Raw genomic sequence first — 15,967 nt, 5'->3', positions numbered from 1 at the left:
GAGTTTGATGTTTTGGGGACCGTGCACAAAGGCGCGCAAGAGTAAGTTAAAGAGTACTCCTGCACCACTACGTGCCATACTTGTAAAAACTGTTGTGAATCGGCCTCCAAATATGCAGACCAAGTCAGAGGAATATGCTATTTACTACTTTTGTTGAGCGATACATGAGGAATACTGTCACACTCAAGGCTTCACTTTTAATAAATCATAATCCCTCTCTATACTCAATAATGGAAATAAATAGCACCTTGTACATTTGCATGCATGCTATACAAAGGAGCAGGGTCCCTCTAAGTGTAGCCTATGCCCCAGATTCTTGTAGCTCAAGATCCACTGATGAGTCTTTCTTCCATGTCTAGTTGCAGTTACGAATTTGCTGGGAGGGTTATTTGAAGGCTGAACCAAAGGCCCCAACTCAATGACAGCGTTTCGAAGTGGATTTATGTCACAAGGCAGGGCTACACCCTAATAATACAATAACATACAGACATGCAAGCAAACAAACACACACTCATTAATTTCACACTGAAATACTAATTTATCTCTTCACCGCCAAACACCCTAGTACCTAATAAGAAATTCCGGTCTGATATATACACTTTTTTTTCAGATGACAAGTGTGTAAGCAATGCACGTGCAGGGTTGTGCGTGAAGTTTAAAGCGTACACACGTTGGTTTCAATCACCAGAAATATGAAAAACATGGGTGAACTTTCCATTTCGAAAAGGTGCTAGATGTGCTGTTTGCTTTTTAGCATACACCACATATGCCTTTCTGTCTAAACAGGTGGGACAGACACCAAAACATTCAGCAGCCTGCTTGGCAGGCAGCAGCCGGGAGGATAACGATAGACTGTATTGCGTGTTGCCACCTCTGCAGGGGTGACTGTAAAGCAGCGAATATCTTTGACAGGTTTTGGCAGAGGAACTGAACAGGCGAGGGGGAGCTGTGAGCACAGCCGGCGAGGCTGGAAGTGTGTCGAATAAAGGCCTGCTGCCTTTGGTCCTGTTGCGGAGATTAGCGACAAAAGACCCCGGTTCCCATGGCACTGTGGCCCAGGTAAGTGCTGTGCTGTCATGACCACTTGAATCAAAGCATAGCAAATGGCAGGCACAATAAATAGAGAGCTAAAACTGCGACGATGCACCCTGTAGAACAGTTGGCTGAGAAGTAAATGGTGTCTACAGTGTGGCATTGCCGTGGCACTGCAGAGGAGATTTTAATGTGTAGCAGGTGCTTTAGCTCAGCGTATATTACCTTTTCTTCTCTGGCCATCATCCTTAAATTCGTCCAGGCTTTTTCTCTTCACCTTTTACCTGTTACTGGTTCCCGGCTCATGTGAAGGTCTAATGTTTCCCGTTCCCCTTTTAAAGCTATCTCTGTTCACTTATTCAAATATTCATCGCTGTCTATTGTCCTATTTTGGTATCTCCGGTTTATCGTTGTTATGCACGGTGGTTATTATTTAAAGGCACAAACCTATTACTGAACAAGCAACGGCAAAGCCAGTAGGCCTGGGCTTAACAAGCTCAAATGATGGTTATTTTTTTTTTTTTTTATTGCAGCCATTTGCCACAAAAAATGAAAAAAGAAAACATTCTGCTGCTTAAATGTGCCAACTACTTACAGCAAAAATGCAAAATTTTAAAATGTACTAACCAGTTCATAAATGTTTATAGAACAGCAAGGATGTCATATATGCCTTATAGCAAGCTAGTGTACTTAGAATAGATATAGATATAATTTAAGGGCCTGATTTGGAGTTTGATAGATGGGTGCTTGCCAGACCTGTCAGCCTTGGGGTTGTTTTCCCACACAATATGTTGCCTTACTCCTCCATATTTTTCTGATCTTCTTTTTCTTAGACTTAGGACTCTGTGCACTTTACAACTGCTAACCAGTGCTAAAGTACATGTGCTCACCCCTTAAAACGTGGTAAAATTGGCTTGTCCTCAATTGGAATTTTTGATTTACTTACAAGTCCCTAGTAAAGTGGTACTACATGTACCCACGGCCTGTAAATTTAATGCTACTAGTGGGCCTGCAGCACTGTTTGTACCACTCACTTAATTAGCTCTATATACATGTATTAGGCTTCCCATAGCAGCCTTTGTGCAGTTTTAAACTGCCTTTTTAACCTTGCAAAATATACATTTTGCCAGGCCCGAACCTGCCTTTTAAGTACATATAAGTCACCCCTAGGGATGGCCCAAACAACCCATAGGGCAGTATGCAATGTATTCAAAACGTAGGATATGTAGTTTTAAGTTTTACGTGTCCTGGTAGTGAAAAATTCTTACATTCGTTTTTTGCTACTGCATGGCCTGCATTTCCTATTGCATAATACTGGAGTTACCTTATTACATGTAATAAACTGCAACTTCCAAATGGGAACAGGTAAACAGGTCATGTTTGATGTCTTTGGAATTGTAATGCAACGGTTTCTGCCTTAGCCATTTAGTGCCTGCAGCCTGTCTCTGGGTCACACGACTGGGAGTAGTTGGCAGTTTGTCCTTGTATATTCCTCATGGACAGTTAATCACAATAGAGAGCTGAGGTGTGCCTTGATGGGCCATCACTGCCAGGATGGGAGGGCGGAGTTGGGCAACACCCCAACTACACCTAAATATGCTTTGTCTTGCTTTCACACAAAGGATTGCATAACTCTTGTAGTTAGTCTGGAGGCAGGGCAGGGGAGGCAGGAATTCTGCACACTTCAAAGATAAACCTCATGAAGTTGGACCTCAGACACCAACTCTTCAGTACACTTTTATACCTTTGGAATACTCTGCCAGGAAGAAGGACTGCTCCGCTGCTGGAAGAACTGCTGTGCTGCTGGAAGGATAGCCAGTCTGCTGGACTGCTGTCCTGAAGAACTTCTGCCCTGCTGTGCTGACCTGCTGCCCTCTTGCCTGGGTGAGATAACTGGACTTCACTCTCAACCACATGAAAGGGTTTGTCATAGTGAGTCCAATGATAGGAAACATGACGAGGCTGCTCCACTGTAAGCCACTATTGTAGCTTGAAGTAATTTCAACCATTTGACCATGTTAACCTATGGGAAGAGCAAACCTCATAGGATCGTGAAAACACACATGGGTATTCTTCACTACCTGGGCAGGGAATACACATTTGTACCTACCCTGCCTTTCACCTACCACTAGCTTCACCCCTTAAGATTTACCTTAGGGGTGCTTTAGTAGTAGTGAAAGTTACCCTCAGAATTTGCCAGTGGTTTACAAAGCCCTGCATAAGTGCAACTGCACACACACACACAGGCCTGCAATGGCAGGCTTGAGACATGTATTAAAAAATATCATACATGCAAGTGCGAGCACACAGGCCTGTTTGAAAACATCAGGTAAGTACCACTTCCTAACATGTGTAGAAGGGTGCATGCACTTTCACACTGCATTTACAGTGGCAAAGTGCCCATAGCCCTAAGGTCAAAAGCAGAGAATGAGCATAACCCCGGTGGTGTCCCACTGGAAGAGCTGACCTCCTAAGTAGGGAATACCCACATAGGGGTTCTTTGCTACCTGGCATGTAACACCCTTGTATACCTGCCCTGTCTACCACTTGCTCAGCCCCTCAGGGCTTACCCTAAGGGTGCTCTAGTGTAAGTGGAAGGCCCACTCAGGGTTGGCTAATGAGTGAGAACTGCCAACCTCAGTCTACGTGCAACTGCGCTCCCACAGACCTGCTTTGGCCGGTATGATACATTTTTGACAGGCTATTTTGGTGGGTGGCAAAATCAGTGCTGCGTCCCACTTTTCACAAGTGCAGGACCTGCCCTGGGTATGTGGTGTACCTTTTTACAGGACACTCACATGTATTAGTAAGCACTACTTCCTGGCATGTGTAGGAAGGGCACACATGCTTTTACACTGCATTACAGTGGGAAAGTGTCCACAGTCCTAAGGCCAGTAAGGAGAATCAGCAAAAACCAGGAGGAAAAAAGCAAAATGTTTTAGGGAAATCCCCTAAGAAGGGTCCTGTCTAACAATTGGCTTATACCCAATTAGCATAGTTAGCGAAACGTTTTAGGGAAATCCCCTAAGAAGGGTCATGTCCAAAAATTGGCTTATACCCAATTAGCATAGTTAATATACTTGTAAGCCCGTAGTAAAGTGGCACTACCTGTGCCTAGCACGTGTAAATTAAATGCTACTAGTGGGCCTGCAGCACTGAATGTGCCACTCTCCTAAGTAGCACTTTAAACATGTCTCAGGCTTGCCATTGCATCCAGTGTGTGCAATTCTAAATTGCCATTTCAACCTGGCAAAGTAAACCTTTTGAGAGGCCCAAACCTTCCTTTTTAATACATGCAAATCACTTCTCTAATAGGGTAGGCCCTGGACAGCCTAAAGAGCAGTGTGCAATCTGTTTCAAATGGAGGACGTATACGTTTACATTTTAACTGTCTTAGTAATAAAAGAAAACCTCTTTAATTTGTTTTTCACTATTGTAAGGCCTACTTTTCCCATAATATAACATTGGAGTTACCTTATTATATTTTATAAATGTAATTTCCAAATGGGAACAGATACCCAGCTTATGGATGGTATATCTGGTTTTGGAATATATAATCCTAATTTACGGTGAAGTTGGATTTTAAAGTACAATTTTTAAAAATGCCACTGTTAGAAAGATGCCAAAACAACAGTTGATGGACAGAATGCAGAACAATGTCATACATTCACACCAGTACAGAGATCTGGGCCTAAATCCATCATTTTTTTGCTCACCATGCCATTCCAGTTTGAACCCAGCCATATCAAATCAGTATTGACCATGTGCCTCATGGGAACAGTCCAGCCCGAACTGCCAAGCCAGGTCCTCCCTGGACTGGAAACAAGCATCCTCGGACCGGTTTCGGGGTTTCACCCCACTTCAGCCAGGATAGCTTGATTTCAGTGGCATGGAGAGCACGGGACCCACATCTGGGCATACCCGTCCCACTTGGGGTGACAAATGCAAAAACAACAGTTGATGGACAGAATGCAGAACAATGTTTTGATTTGCTCTGCATTCCGTCCATCAATTGTGTGTCTTTGGCTTTCTCACCCTAAGTCCACCAGGTATGCCCAGATGTGGTTCCTGGGCTCACTGTGCCACTGGAATCAAGGTATCCTGGCTGAAGAGGGGTGAAACCCCAAAACCGGTCCTAGGATGCTTGTTTCCGGTCCAGGGAGGACCTGGCTAGGCAGTTCGCGCAAGAGAGCTCCCATGAGGCACAGGGTCAATACTGATTTGCATATGGCCAGGTCTAAACTGGGGTGGCATGGTCAGCAAAAGAATGATGGATTTACCCAGATCTTTTGACTGGGGGTGAATGTTTTGATTTGTTCTGCATTCCGTCCATCAAGTGTGTGTCTTTTACTTTTAGAAAGTTGGCATTTTCTTGCCTTAGTCACCTGGTGCCTGCAGCCTGTCTTTGGGTCACATGAAATGAGGAAGGAGCTGGGTCCAAACCCACTTACACGTGAAAAGACTGTGCCCAGGCTCCACACAAAGGGCTGCATACCCTCTGTAGTTTGTTCTGGAGCTATGGCCAGGTAGGCAGGGCACCTGTGCTCTTCAACCGTATGCCACTAAAAGCTTCTCCCCACTTTAAAGACACAACAAGGTTTAAATACTGGACCTCAGACATAAACTCTTTAGTACACTTCTGGACCTGTGGATACTCTGCCAGAATAAACGAAGGACTGCTGTATCCAGCATTCGATCCTGGCACCCTTTCAAGCCTTTGTCCAAACCCCTTCTTTGGTCTCTTCCCCCTTTGTTATTAATAAATGTCAGCATCTTTTGATCCAATTCTGGAGTGAAGGCCACTTTACTATTTAGGGTTGGCCTCGGGCACTCTGACCTCAGCCGAGTTCTTATCTCTTTTGGCATCTCCTTTCTGATCCAATATCGAATGTATTTTGCAACATGCTCTACAGAGGACCACTGTGGTGACAGAGGATGTTGAATAAATAATGGATGAAACATTTGATCCCCTTGAGGATCAACAAAATCCTCATATTCCAATTTTATCTCCTCATCCAACTTCCTCCTCTTAACCTTTACCTCTTCCACATCCGAATCCTCCAAACTCGAGCTGCATGTAAGCTCCACATCCCCACTAGTTGAACTACTATCGCACGCCACAGTGCTATGTCCTTTTCTTTGTGCCTTTATAGCACTCATCTTGGCCTTTATAGCCTTCTCCTTTTGCTCTCTATTCTCCTTTTCCTTAGATGCCTTTCCTTTGACCACATTCTTCCTTTTCTCCTTCCTTTTAGATGCTCCACAAGAAGTACCTGCCACTATCTGCACTTCCTCAGTGGTATAAAAACCATCCTCCTCTCCAGACCTTTGGCTTTTATCTCCTTCTTTATTTCTCTTCCCCATAGTGCTTTCTATCCTTTTCTCTAAGGAAGCTCTAAACTCGCCAAACATCTTCTCCAAGTAACCTTTCATTCTTTCCTCAAAACCTAACTCCTCATTCTCCATCTCTAACTATACTTTCCTCAAGTATTCCTATATAAAATAGAAATTTTTCAATTCTAATTCTATCCAATACTCCTACAAACAATAAATAATTAAACTCTCCTCATAAACTCTTAAAACACCTCTACCTCAAAGCGACACACTCCACCTGAACTGACGAACCTCGTCTGACTGAAACTGACACCGATCAGTCAGACGATGTAATCATCCAAAATATGGGCGATCACGTTCCCATTGAGAAAACCCGACGTTTCCCAATGACTCAAAATGGCCGCCGCACGTTACGCACGTACGGCGGCCCCCTCAGCACAATATTCCTTTACTAACTGTGCGCGTCTGTCTTCCCGTCTGAACTCGCTCTTCAGCTGACGTACTACGCAGCCACCGCTTTCTCTCCTGGAAGCACTCGCGTCTCCTGTCACGCGACGCATCAATCATACACCATGAGCTCGAGGACCCACGCGCTTACCAACCGTCAACCCCTATGAACCAGCAAACGGTAACCATAAACCATTAACATTACTAAAATAAAACACAACTCAAGCCGCTAAAGAAACCACGTGTTAAATCCAAATCTCCTTTAAATAGACACCCGTTTTTCCTACGTCTAACAAGAATCACTACACCATCATTTCACATTTAAAATCACAAAATAAAAACCTTTTCCTTTAAAATTACTCTAAATAAATCTGAATATAAATTTTAATAATCCTGGGCAAAATTAATAAATCAATTTCTTTTAAAATAAAATTCAAACAGAGTACTTATCTCTTGTTCGAGCAGCAACAAAAGAGGAAGATGGCTGCTTGACATGGTGTCTTATACATGTTCTAAGTTCTGGAATGTTTTGATAATATTCTAAGTTCTATGGTATTGTTGCTGCTGTATTTGGGCAGTAATAAAAGGGATATGCATAATGTTCGCCTCCGGGCCTTTGACATAAAATCAGGCTCTTCAAACTGTACAGTTGGATTCCTCAGCAGTGGCAAGCATATCAAAGCTGTGATGGACCTTGAAAATGATGATGGGATTTGACCTAATGTCTTTATTGTCATATTCTGAAAGGGATTTGATTCCGGGCAAAATACTTTATCCCCCTTCCTAAAACTATAAATTGGTGTAATGCAGTTTGTGGGAGAGGTGTGGCGCCGCGGCCAGGGCGACTGACGCTGGAATCCGGGGACCATGGTTCGATCCCCGGCTCCGGCGGCAGGTTAGCCCAGCACCATGTGACTCTGGGCAATAGCTCGCTTAATCTTCCCGACGGCCCCCCAGCGCCTAGAGACCCTTACGGGTGATTGTGCGCTTTACAAATGTGGACTTTACTTTACTTTTACTGTCCTGCACACATGCCTCCTCTGCACATCCTGATTTTGATAACTTGGATTACAGAAAACACAACATACAGTAGATTTTTAGGCCGAGTCTGGACAGTGCATGTGCTGCTCTGCAAGGCATGCTGTAATCTAGACCATATCTTGAAGCACCCCCATCTTTTCCATTTGTTCCTGTTCATGCCCTTCATAAATACAAGCTTTTGGTTGGTCAACATGCTTAATTAGTCCCGCTTTTTTTGTGTTTCAAACTCTCCAGGGAGACAGCCCCTGTTACACATGGTCTTAAATTGTTTTATATATGTTTCATTGTGCGCACTCATTTCTTCTTGTTTGCCTCAGCTTGTGTAGCAGCACAGGGCCCGCTTTATGGACGCAGTGCTTTATGTTTTGGTTTGCATTTGCATTGCAGGTTTAATTATTGTTTTGTTTTGGAGACTGTGTGCCTTTTAACAATGTGCCCTCTTTTATTTTCACCATTGTGTCTTGCTTCTTGCTCGTGGCAGCCTGCTTGCCCAGTGCCGTCTCTCCCTTCACCCTGCCCCATACTCCTCCTGAGATCGCTGCTTGTATTTTATGTGATTTCTCCATAATCACAGGATGTCGAGCCGACACAGAGACTCGAACTCCTGAGTAGGTGGCACTGGCCGACTGCCCATCACAGCATGTTTGATACCATTTTATTGCTGTTTTGTAAATGTTGCCAGATGGAGTCATTTATAACCTCAAATGCTGTTCCAGTCACAAAGCGTGCTGTCTCGCCCCACCTTCTCACTGCTTCCATTTTTACCATTGCATCTTGTTTCCTGTTGCCCTGTGTCATCTCTCCCTTCCTCTTCACCCCATACCCACCATCCCACTGACATTGTTACTTGTATTTTAAGGTATTTGCCCAAAATCACAGGACAATGCTTGCTCATCAGTGACTCGGCACCCTGAAAGCTACGGGGACACACAATACACTGCAATACTAAATCATTATAAGGTCCCAAAGGCGAGACCTATTGCATTGCAAATGCCTGATTTTATGATATGCATCAAATGTTTGAGATGTTCATACTGAAATAAAAATGTGTATGTGATGTGTTTAACAGGATGGTACTTGGTACTAAGTGGGTTCTATGACAGATATCTCAAATACATATATAACTTAAATGTAGCCTATATATTGAGCACAGCACATAAAATCCCTTTTCTGTGAAAACAATCCTTTCTTTACATTTATGGACTTCATTCATATCCTCTACTGGGTTGCAGAACCAGTCATGTTGCATTCCATTACCAGCCACGGCCGGTGGTAGGTGTAACTGCAGGGCGGTGACGTAGGGCAGGGGGTGGGGCAGGGTGGGGGGTTGTAATGTATGGATTACGGACTTTAACAGGTAAGTAAACATATAAATTACTAAAACGAATTTCGTTGTGTGCACTGCATCACCAAATGCGATGCAGTGCGCGCAACGAAATTTGTTTTATTTATTTACATGTTTACTTACCTGTTAAAGTCCGTAATCCATACATTACAACCCTCCACCCTGCCCCTCCCCCTCCCTACGTCACCTCCCTGCAGTTACACCTACCACCGGCCGTGGCTGTCCATTACATGACAATAGGTCTACCCCAAAGACTGCGAAATTAAACATGGACATTTATTGCATTATTAAATGCGTTTTACATAGATAATGTTGCAGATATCTAGCTATAAATTATCATAACAACATTTGGGACCAGTCTGGGAATGTTCTGTAATCATGGACATCAATTCACCAAAATACTAGAAGAAGTGACATCACTTGGCCTTTGACATATTGGTGAAATCTCAGGAAATGACATCACAGGATCATTCAATAAATTACATCATAGGAAATGACATCACATAACCTCTGACATGCTGGCAGTGTGTGGTGTAACTACATTCTAGACTGGTGAATGCAAATGCGGCCAATTGTGGAGGAGGCATGAAAGGTACAATGTCTCATGTGCATGATATGCATGCTTTCAAAATACCTTTATTTGCCTATTTTGCCAACTCTTTGCCATAATTGTAGTAAAAAAGCACGTTTTCTCCGTGTGGCCCTCAAACACCACCAATTCCAAAACTGTTCAATAGCAGTTTCAAATCGTACAAACAATTCAAAATTATAGGTACACTCAGTAAAACTAGGAGCTGAGCAGTGTCCTCTTTTGGAATGCGACACCCCAAGTACTTGAATTATTGTCCAGATGAAATAGATTCAAAATACTATGCCCTAAGCAGATGATAGTTATAGACAAACCATTTAGTTTCAACTTGAGACATTTGACAAAAACTGAGAAGCATAGTGTCTTCAAAATAGCCCTGAATGCCACAGTGAATGCCTGCTATGGAATGACAAGTAATTCAAAGAGCACACAAATACAGCTTCCTTAGCAAAACATATTAGCTTCCAAGTTAACCTCACAATGGGAAAATGGAGAACATGGCAAGCAACACTTAGTTTTAACCGCTTAACCGCAATGCGAATTCAGCCGCGGTGCGGTGGTTTGATTGAGTGGGCTGGGCCGAGTCGGCAAACGGACGTGCGCAGCACTACCGAGCATCTGAACCAATCAAACACTCACAGAAATACTGAAGCACAGAGCTGCACTTTCTCAGGAAAGCTGTAACACTTCAACAATGAGAACTTCAGAGAAACATATTGGCCATTTTATAGAGTATTTTCAGGCACTATATGACATGAAACATTGAATGTATTTCACTGTTGACATATCTTGTTGGAAGCAGTTCATAATATTATCATAGGGAGATGCTTGACTTGCGATTGGAAAGCATCACATCATTTGGATAGGGAACGATAAAGTATGTTTGAAGTTCAGCTCACACAATACTTTTTCCATTTGGATACATATAGGAAATGTTTTTGTTTGGGCTTTCTTATGGAGAGCTAGCCCTCGTTTTAAACAGGTTGGTAAACTTGACTGATCTGCAAACTCTTGTTTCCACCTGAATCACACAGGCAAATTTCACCAGGTAAACCCTGGTGGACTCTATGTGAGACAAATACTGTACATTCCGGCCCTTATTATGAGTGGCCTCAGATTTCAAAAGGGTACGGTAACAGCAGTAGCTGACCACTTTGCAATTATGAGGTCCCCTTGACAGACACGCTTCTCTTTACTTTCACCTGGAGATTGTAACTGCTGAAAACAGTCAAACTCTCCAAGTGAAAGTATGGAGGAAATGGAGAATTACTGTAAAATCAGACATGGAATTGCCAATTCCCCTGGTAATTCCGCATTCCTTATTTTTCCCTCAGGGTCCAACTTTTATTGGGACAGGTTTTCCTCACTTCAGGAGAAACTGGCACTCCCAGTATGAGTAGCTCTGAGGGTGTTTCAATGTTTCTACTCTGACTAGAGTGGTGTACTGGAGTAGCCCCCAACAAGGTGCAGGTCTAGGGATTTGGAGGTAATACCACACGCGGTAAATACAGCGCTTGCCAGTATAAATATTTACACTGTGTGTTACTGCCATTATAAGGAAAGGCCCTCTCAGATTGTGGGCAGGAATATCCTAGTTGTGCATAGGACACATTAGCAAATTAAGGTATTGCTCCTTCTCTGCATGTCTTACCCTTATCAGTTCCATAGATGCATCATATTTGCACATTTTACTTTGCAAATTCCTCTATTGAAGAGAGTACAGCAACAAACCCAAAAGTCCATTTACCCTCAACGACAAGGACGGAGAACACATTCAGGTTTGTGGACGCTTACCTTGGCAGAAAGGCTCTGCGGGTTCTTAGGCAGGATGTCCACTGCTGCTTCCCTGCAGCGGGTAGGCAAGTTCATCGCTGCCGTAGATGCTGTTGTGTGGCTGTCTTCACTGGAGTGACCATAGCTGTAACTGCTGGCATGACAAGGACTCTCTGAAAGGGCGCCTGGAAGGCGATGAGAAGGCTTCACTGGAGGTGAGAAAGACTTGGCTGCCGAAAAGACATTTGATTACTATTGATTTGTGCTCTCTTAGATTTTTTCTTTCTTATGTAAAGCAGATCTGAATATGGGTATTCACTATATCAATGTACAGGCAATATGCACCCACTTTTTATGAAAAAAATGCCATCTGGCTACATTAAAGGGGCCTACTCTCTCTGATGTCCTTCTTACTAGAGTCACGTACAAAATGCTCACCTCCTAATTTATAAAGTTCATAATATACGTACATTTTAAAAACACCACAAATAGCTGAAAACAGATAGTAGCACAAAGTCGATATTTGTGAAGTCTGAACTTTAAGACACACCCTACTTGAAAAAGTAATCAGTCTTGGGCAGTGGAAATTAATTTAAACTTATTTTGTAGGAGTACCTATACTTTCTTTGCAAGCATGCTTAAACATTGGGGTGGTGTGGAGTGCAAAAAAATGATGGATTTTGGCCCAGATCTCTGTACTGGGGTGAATGTATGACATTGTTCTGCATTCTGTCCATCAACTGTTGTTTTGCATTTGTCACCCCGAGTGGGATGGGTATGCTCAGACGTGAGTCCCATGCTCTCCACACCACTGGAGTCAAGCTATCCTGGCTGAAGACGGCTGATAGGCAGAAACCGGTCCTAGGATGCTTGTTTCCGGTCCAAGAAAGACATGGCTTGGCAGTTCGGGCTGGACTGTTCCCATGAGGCACAGGGTCAAGGCTGATTTGCATATGGCCATGTCTGAACTGGGGTGGTGTGGAGTGCAAAAAAACGATGGATTTAGGCCCAGATCTCTGTACTGGGGTGAATGTATGACTTTGTTCTGCATTCTGTCCATCAACTGTTGTTTTGCATTTGTCACCCCGAGTGGGATGGGTATGCTCAGACGTGAGTCCCATGCTCTCCACACCACTCGAGTCAAGCTATCCTGGCTGAAGACGGCTGATAGCCAGAAACCGGTCCTAGAATGCTTGATTCCGATCCAGGAAAGACATGGCTTGGCAGTTCGGGCTGGACTGTTCCCATGAGGCACAGGGTCAAGGCTGATTTGCATATAGCCATGTCTGAACTGGGGTGGTGTGGAGTGCAAAAAAACTATGGATTTAGGCCCAGATCTCTGTACTGGGATGAATGTATGACATTGTTCTGCAGTCTGTCCATCAACTGTTGTTTTGCATAAACATTTCTTTGTGGCATTAGAGAATTTCTGATATCCTGTTCGGTTCCCTCCTAATATTATTTTCCTAAAGAGACTTTGGCTCGTCAATGCATTCGAATATGCCTATAGAATGCATTAGAATATACCTATGCAATGCATGAGAATATCTCTTTACAATGCATTACAATATGCCTATGCAATGCATTAGAATATGCCTATGCAATGCATTAGAATATGCCTATGCAATGCATTAGAATATGCCTATGCAATGCATTAGAATATACCCATGCAATGCATTAGAATATTCATTTGCAATGCATTAGAATATGCCCTTGCAATGCATTAGAATATGCCTTTGCAATGCATTAGAATATGCCTATGAGATGCATTACAATATGCCGTTGCAATGCATTAGAATATGACTTTGCAATGCATTAGAATATGCCTATGCAATGCATTAGAATATGACTATCCAATGCATTAGAATATGACTTTTTGCAATGCATTAGAATATGACTATGCAATGCATTAGAATATTCCTTTGCAATGCATTAGAATATACCTATGCAATTCATTAGAATATGCCTATGCAATGCATTAGAATATGCCCATGCAATGCATTCCAATATGCCTTTGCAATGCATTAGAATATGCCCTTGCGATGCATTAGAATATGCCTTTACAATGCATTAGAATATGCCTATGCAATGCATTAGCATATGTCTTTGCAATGCATTAGAATATGCCTTTGCACTGCATTAGAATAAGCCCTTGCAATGCATTTGAAGAATGCCTCTGCAATGCATTAGAATATGCCTATGCAATGCATTAGAATATGCCTATGCAATGCATTAGAATATGCCTTTGCAATTATATGCCAATGCAATGCATTAGAATATGCCTATGCAACGCATTAGAATATGCCTATGCAATGCATTAGAATGTGCCTATGCAATGCGTTCGAATATGCCTTCGTAATGCATTCGAATATGCCTTTGTAATGCATTAGAATATGATCTAGGTGGACGCATGAAAGTGGAATGCTTAAGATCACCTCTTGGGATCATAGCAGCAATGATTTTAGCCAGAGACATTTACCACAAGTAAGGGGTTTCCCATCATTCCTTCATTGTTCTTAATGCAGGCGCTGTACTGCCTACTGTCAGCTGTTTCCACTTTGACGCCTGAATCTGAGCTAAGTAGCACTTGTGGTGAGAGCCGGGGAGAGGAGTCAAAAACAAATACTTCCTCCGCTGATTTGTTGTCAGCAAATGCATCCAGTTCCTCAGCCCATTTCAGTCTATGGTCTGTGTGAGTTACATGCAATGGCTGCCACAAAAAGTGCTGATGATTCCCATGAAAACACGTGGGAATCTACGCCAGGTCTGGAAGGTCATGTAGCATTGTCAATGGAGGACTCTGCATAGGGGGAATAGCCTCTCCTCTGCAAAAGCACATTTATTTCCTCCTCTGCAAAAGCAAATGTTTTTCCATTGGAAACATAATTTTCCCTGCGGAGAACCCCCGGTATCTCTGGGGATTATATACTCTCCTTTCCATCCTGGAAGTGGGGTTACACCAGTCCTCAGCTGGTGAAACCTCCAATCCTTTCCCAAGTAGAAAAGGGAAGGAGCGAAGTTAGTGGAGGCTTGGAACACCCACTTCCCACCCTTGAGTGTAATTTGTAGGTGCAGAGAATTCTACATTCATGGCGTAGATCTGTGTATATTTAAATGGGCTTCCACCTACCAGGAATCCCTTTGTGAATTCCTCAAATGTTGAGCCCTTATTCAATTTTCATTTAAACTTTAGCTCATCTTTTAGGAGCTTTAGTCATCAAACTTATGAAAAGTATTTATCTTCTGGGAATGGGGATCAATTGAGCACTGTACATGCTGTGATAGAATTAGACGTTTATTACTTGTCTGGATGGGTTTTAAAAGGTCTAATGTTCGATTGTATTGCTTGAGCAACTGTTATGACTACTTTATTAATTCCTAAATTCCCTGCACAGTGATTTTCTATATTCTCTTTTGCCGGTCATGGAGGCTACATTTAAATGGGTCGCACTTTTTTGACTAAGACAACACAACTAGAAAAAGTTTGCATATAAGATTGATGGAAGATATAAACCTGGTTCATGACGTCAATTGATAACGTAATCTTTTGATGCAATGAAAAGCCATAGAGATTGGGGCACTAATAAGTCTGATATGTTGTTTGATGTTTGCTTTTAGTGCTGTCCATAAAGGAAACAACTATACAGTGTGCTTTGTGACAGTAGGAGAATGCTGAGTTTACCTTCAGTGGATTGTGAAGTGTCTCGTCCTTGCGCTACTGGTGATATTGTATGTTTGCCAAACACTTGTGCATCAAAACTGGCATAATCAAATGGCACTTTTCCAAACTTGTCCTTCAGTTCCTTCGTCAGCGTGGTTCTGGGAGGAGTGACGGGGAAGGCTGTTTTATGTCCGTGGTGAGATAGCTCAAGATGGTTCAGTAAATGTGGCCTGCAGAAACAAAAACAAGGTAGATGTGGGCTGAGGACAATGTATTCAAGGCAGTATTATATAATGGGATGTAGCATTGGGGGAAGTATGAAAGAGGTGAAAAAGGAAGGGATGATAGAAAGAAATGGAGGAGAGAGGGAGCTAGATAAATCAAGGAGATCGAGTTTAGAGCAAGAAGGATGCTAAAGGCAATCACAGTGAATTGTAGAGTTGTAGCCATAGAGGAGGAAGTTATTTGAGATCAAGTGGTTATGCGTGCGAAAAGTGAAATAAAACGAGAGGTAAGGATTAAAGGAGAAAGCACAATATCAGAAGCAGCTACCATAGTGTGCCAGGCTGATCTGACTGTCAGGAGTAATGAAGCTGTAAAGGAAGGGCATAATGACAGTTTGAAGATGTTGCATGCAAACTGAGCGGAGAGAAGTTACAGAATTGAAGAAGAATTTGGATTGTACAGTGCTATTGCAGACAACAACAAATGCCATGAGCGAATTGTAATGTTTGGTAGTCACTGT

General features: G+C 42.8%; 1 protein-coding gene across 1 annotated transcript in view; it reads right to left on the bottom strand.

Annotated features, from left to right (window-relative positions):
• The window catches only part of ST18 (ST18 C2H2C-type zinc finger transcription factor), a 184,650-nt gene that overhangs the window by 96,377 nt on the left and 72,306 nt on the right, over positions 1-15,967 (bottom strand). The window contains exons 6-7 of the mRNA XM_078685664.1: positions 15,244-15,452; positions 11,583-11,791 (exon numbers count right to left, since the gene is read on the bottom strand). Coding sequence (XP_078541790.1) covers positions 11,583-11,791; positions 15,244-15,452 — 418 coding nt within the window. The remainder of the gene's footprint in view (positions 1-11,582; positions 11,792-15,243; positions 15,453-15,967) is intronic.

This window comes from Lissotriton helveticus, chromosome 4_1 (assembly GCF_964261635.1).
Source record: "Lissotriton helveticus chromosome 4_1, aLisHel1.1, whole genome shotgun sequence".
NCBI lineage: Eukaryota > Metazoa > Chordata > Amphibia > Caudata > Salamandridae > Lissotriton > Lissotriton helveticus.
The sequence above is the reverse complement of the archived record's forward strand: the minus strand, read 5'-3'. Positions and strand labels throughout refer to the sequence as shown.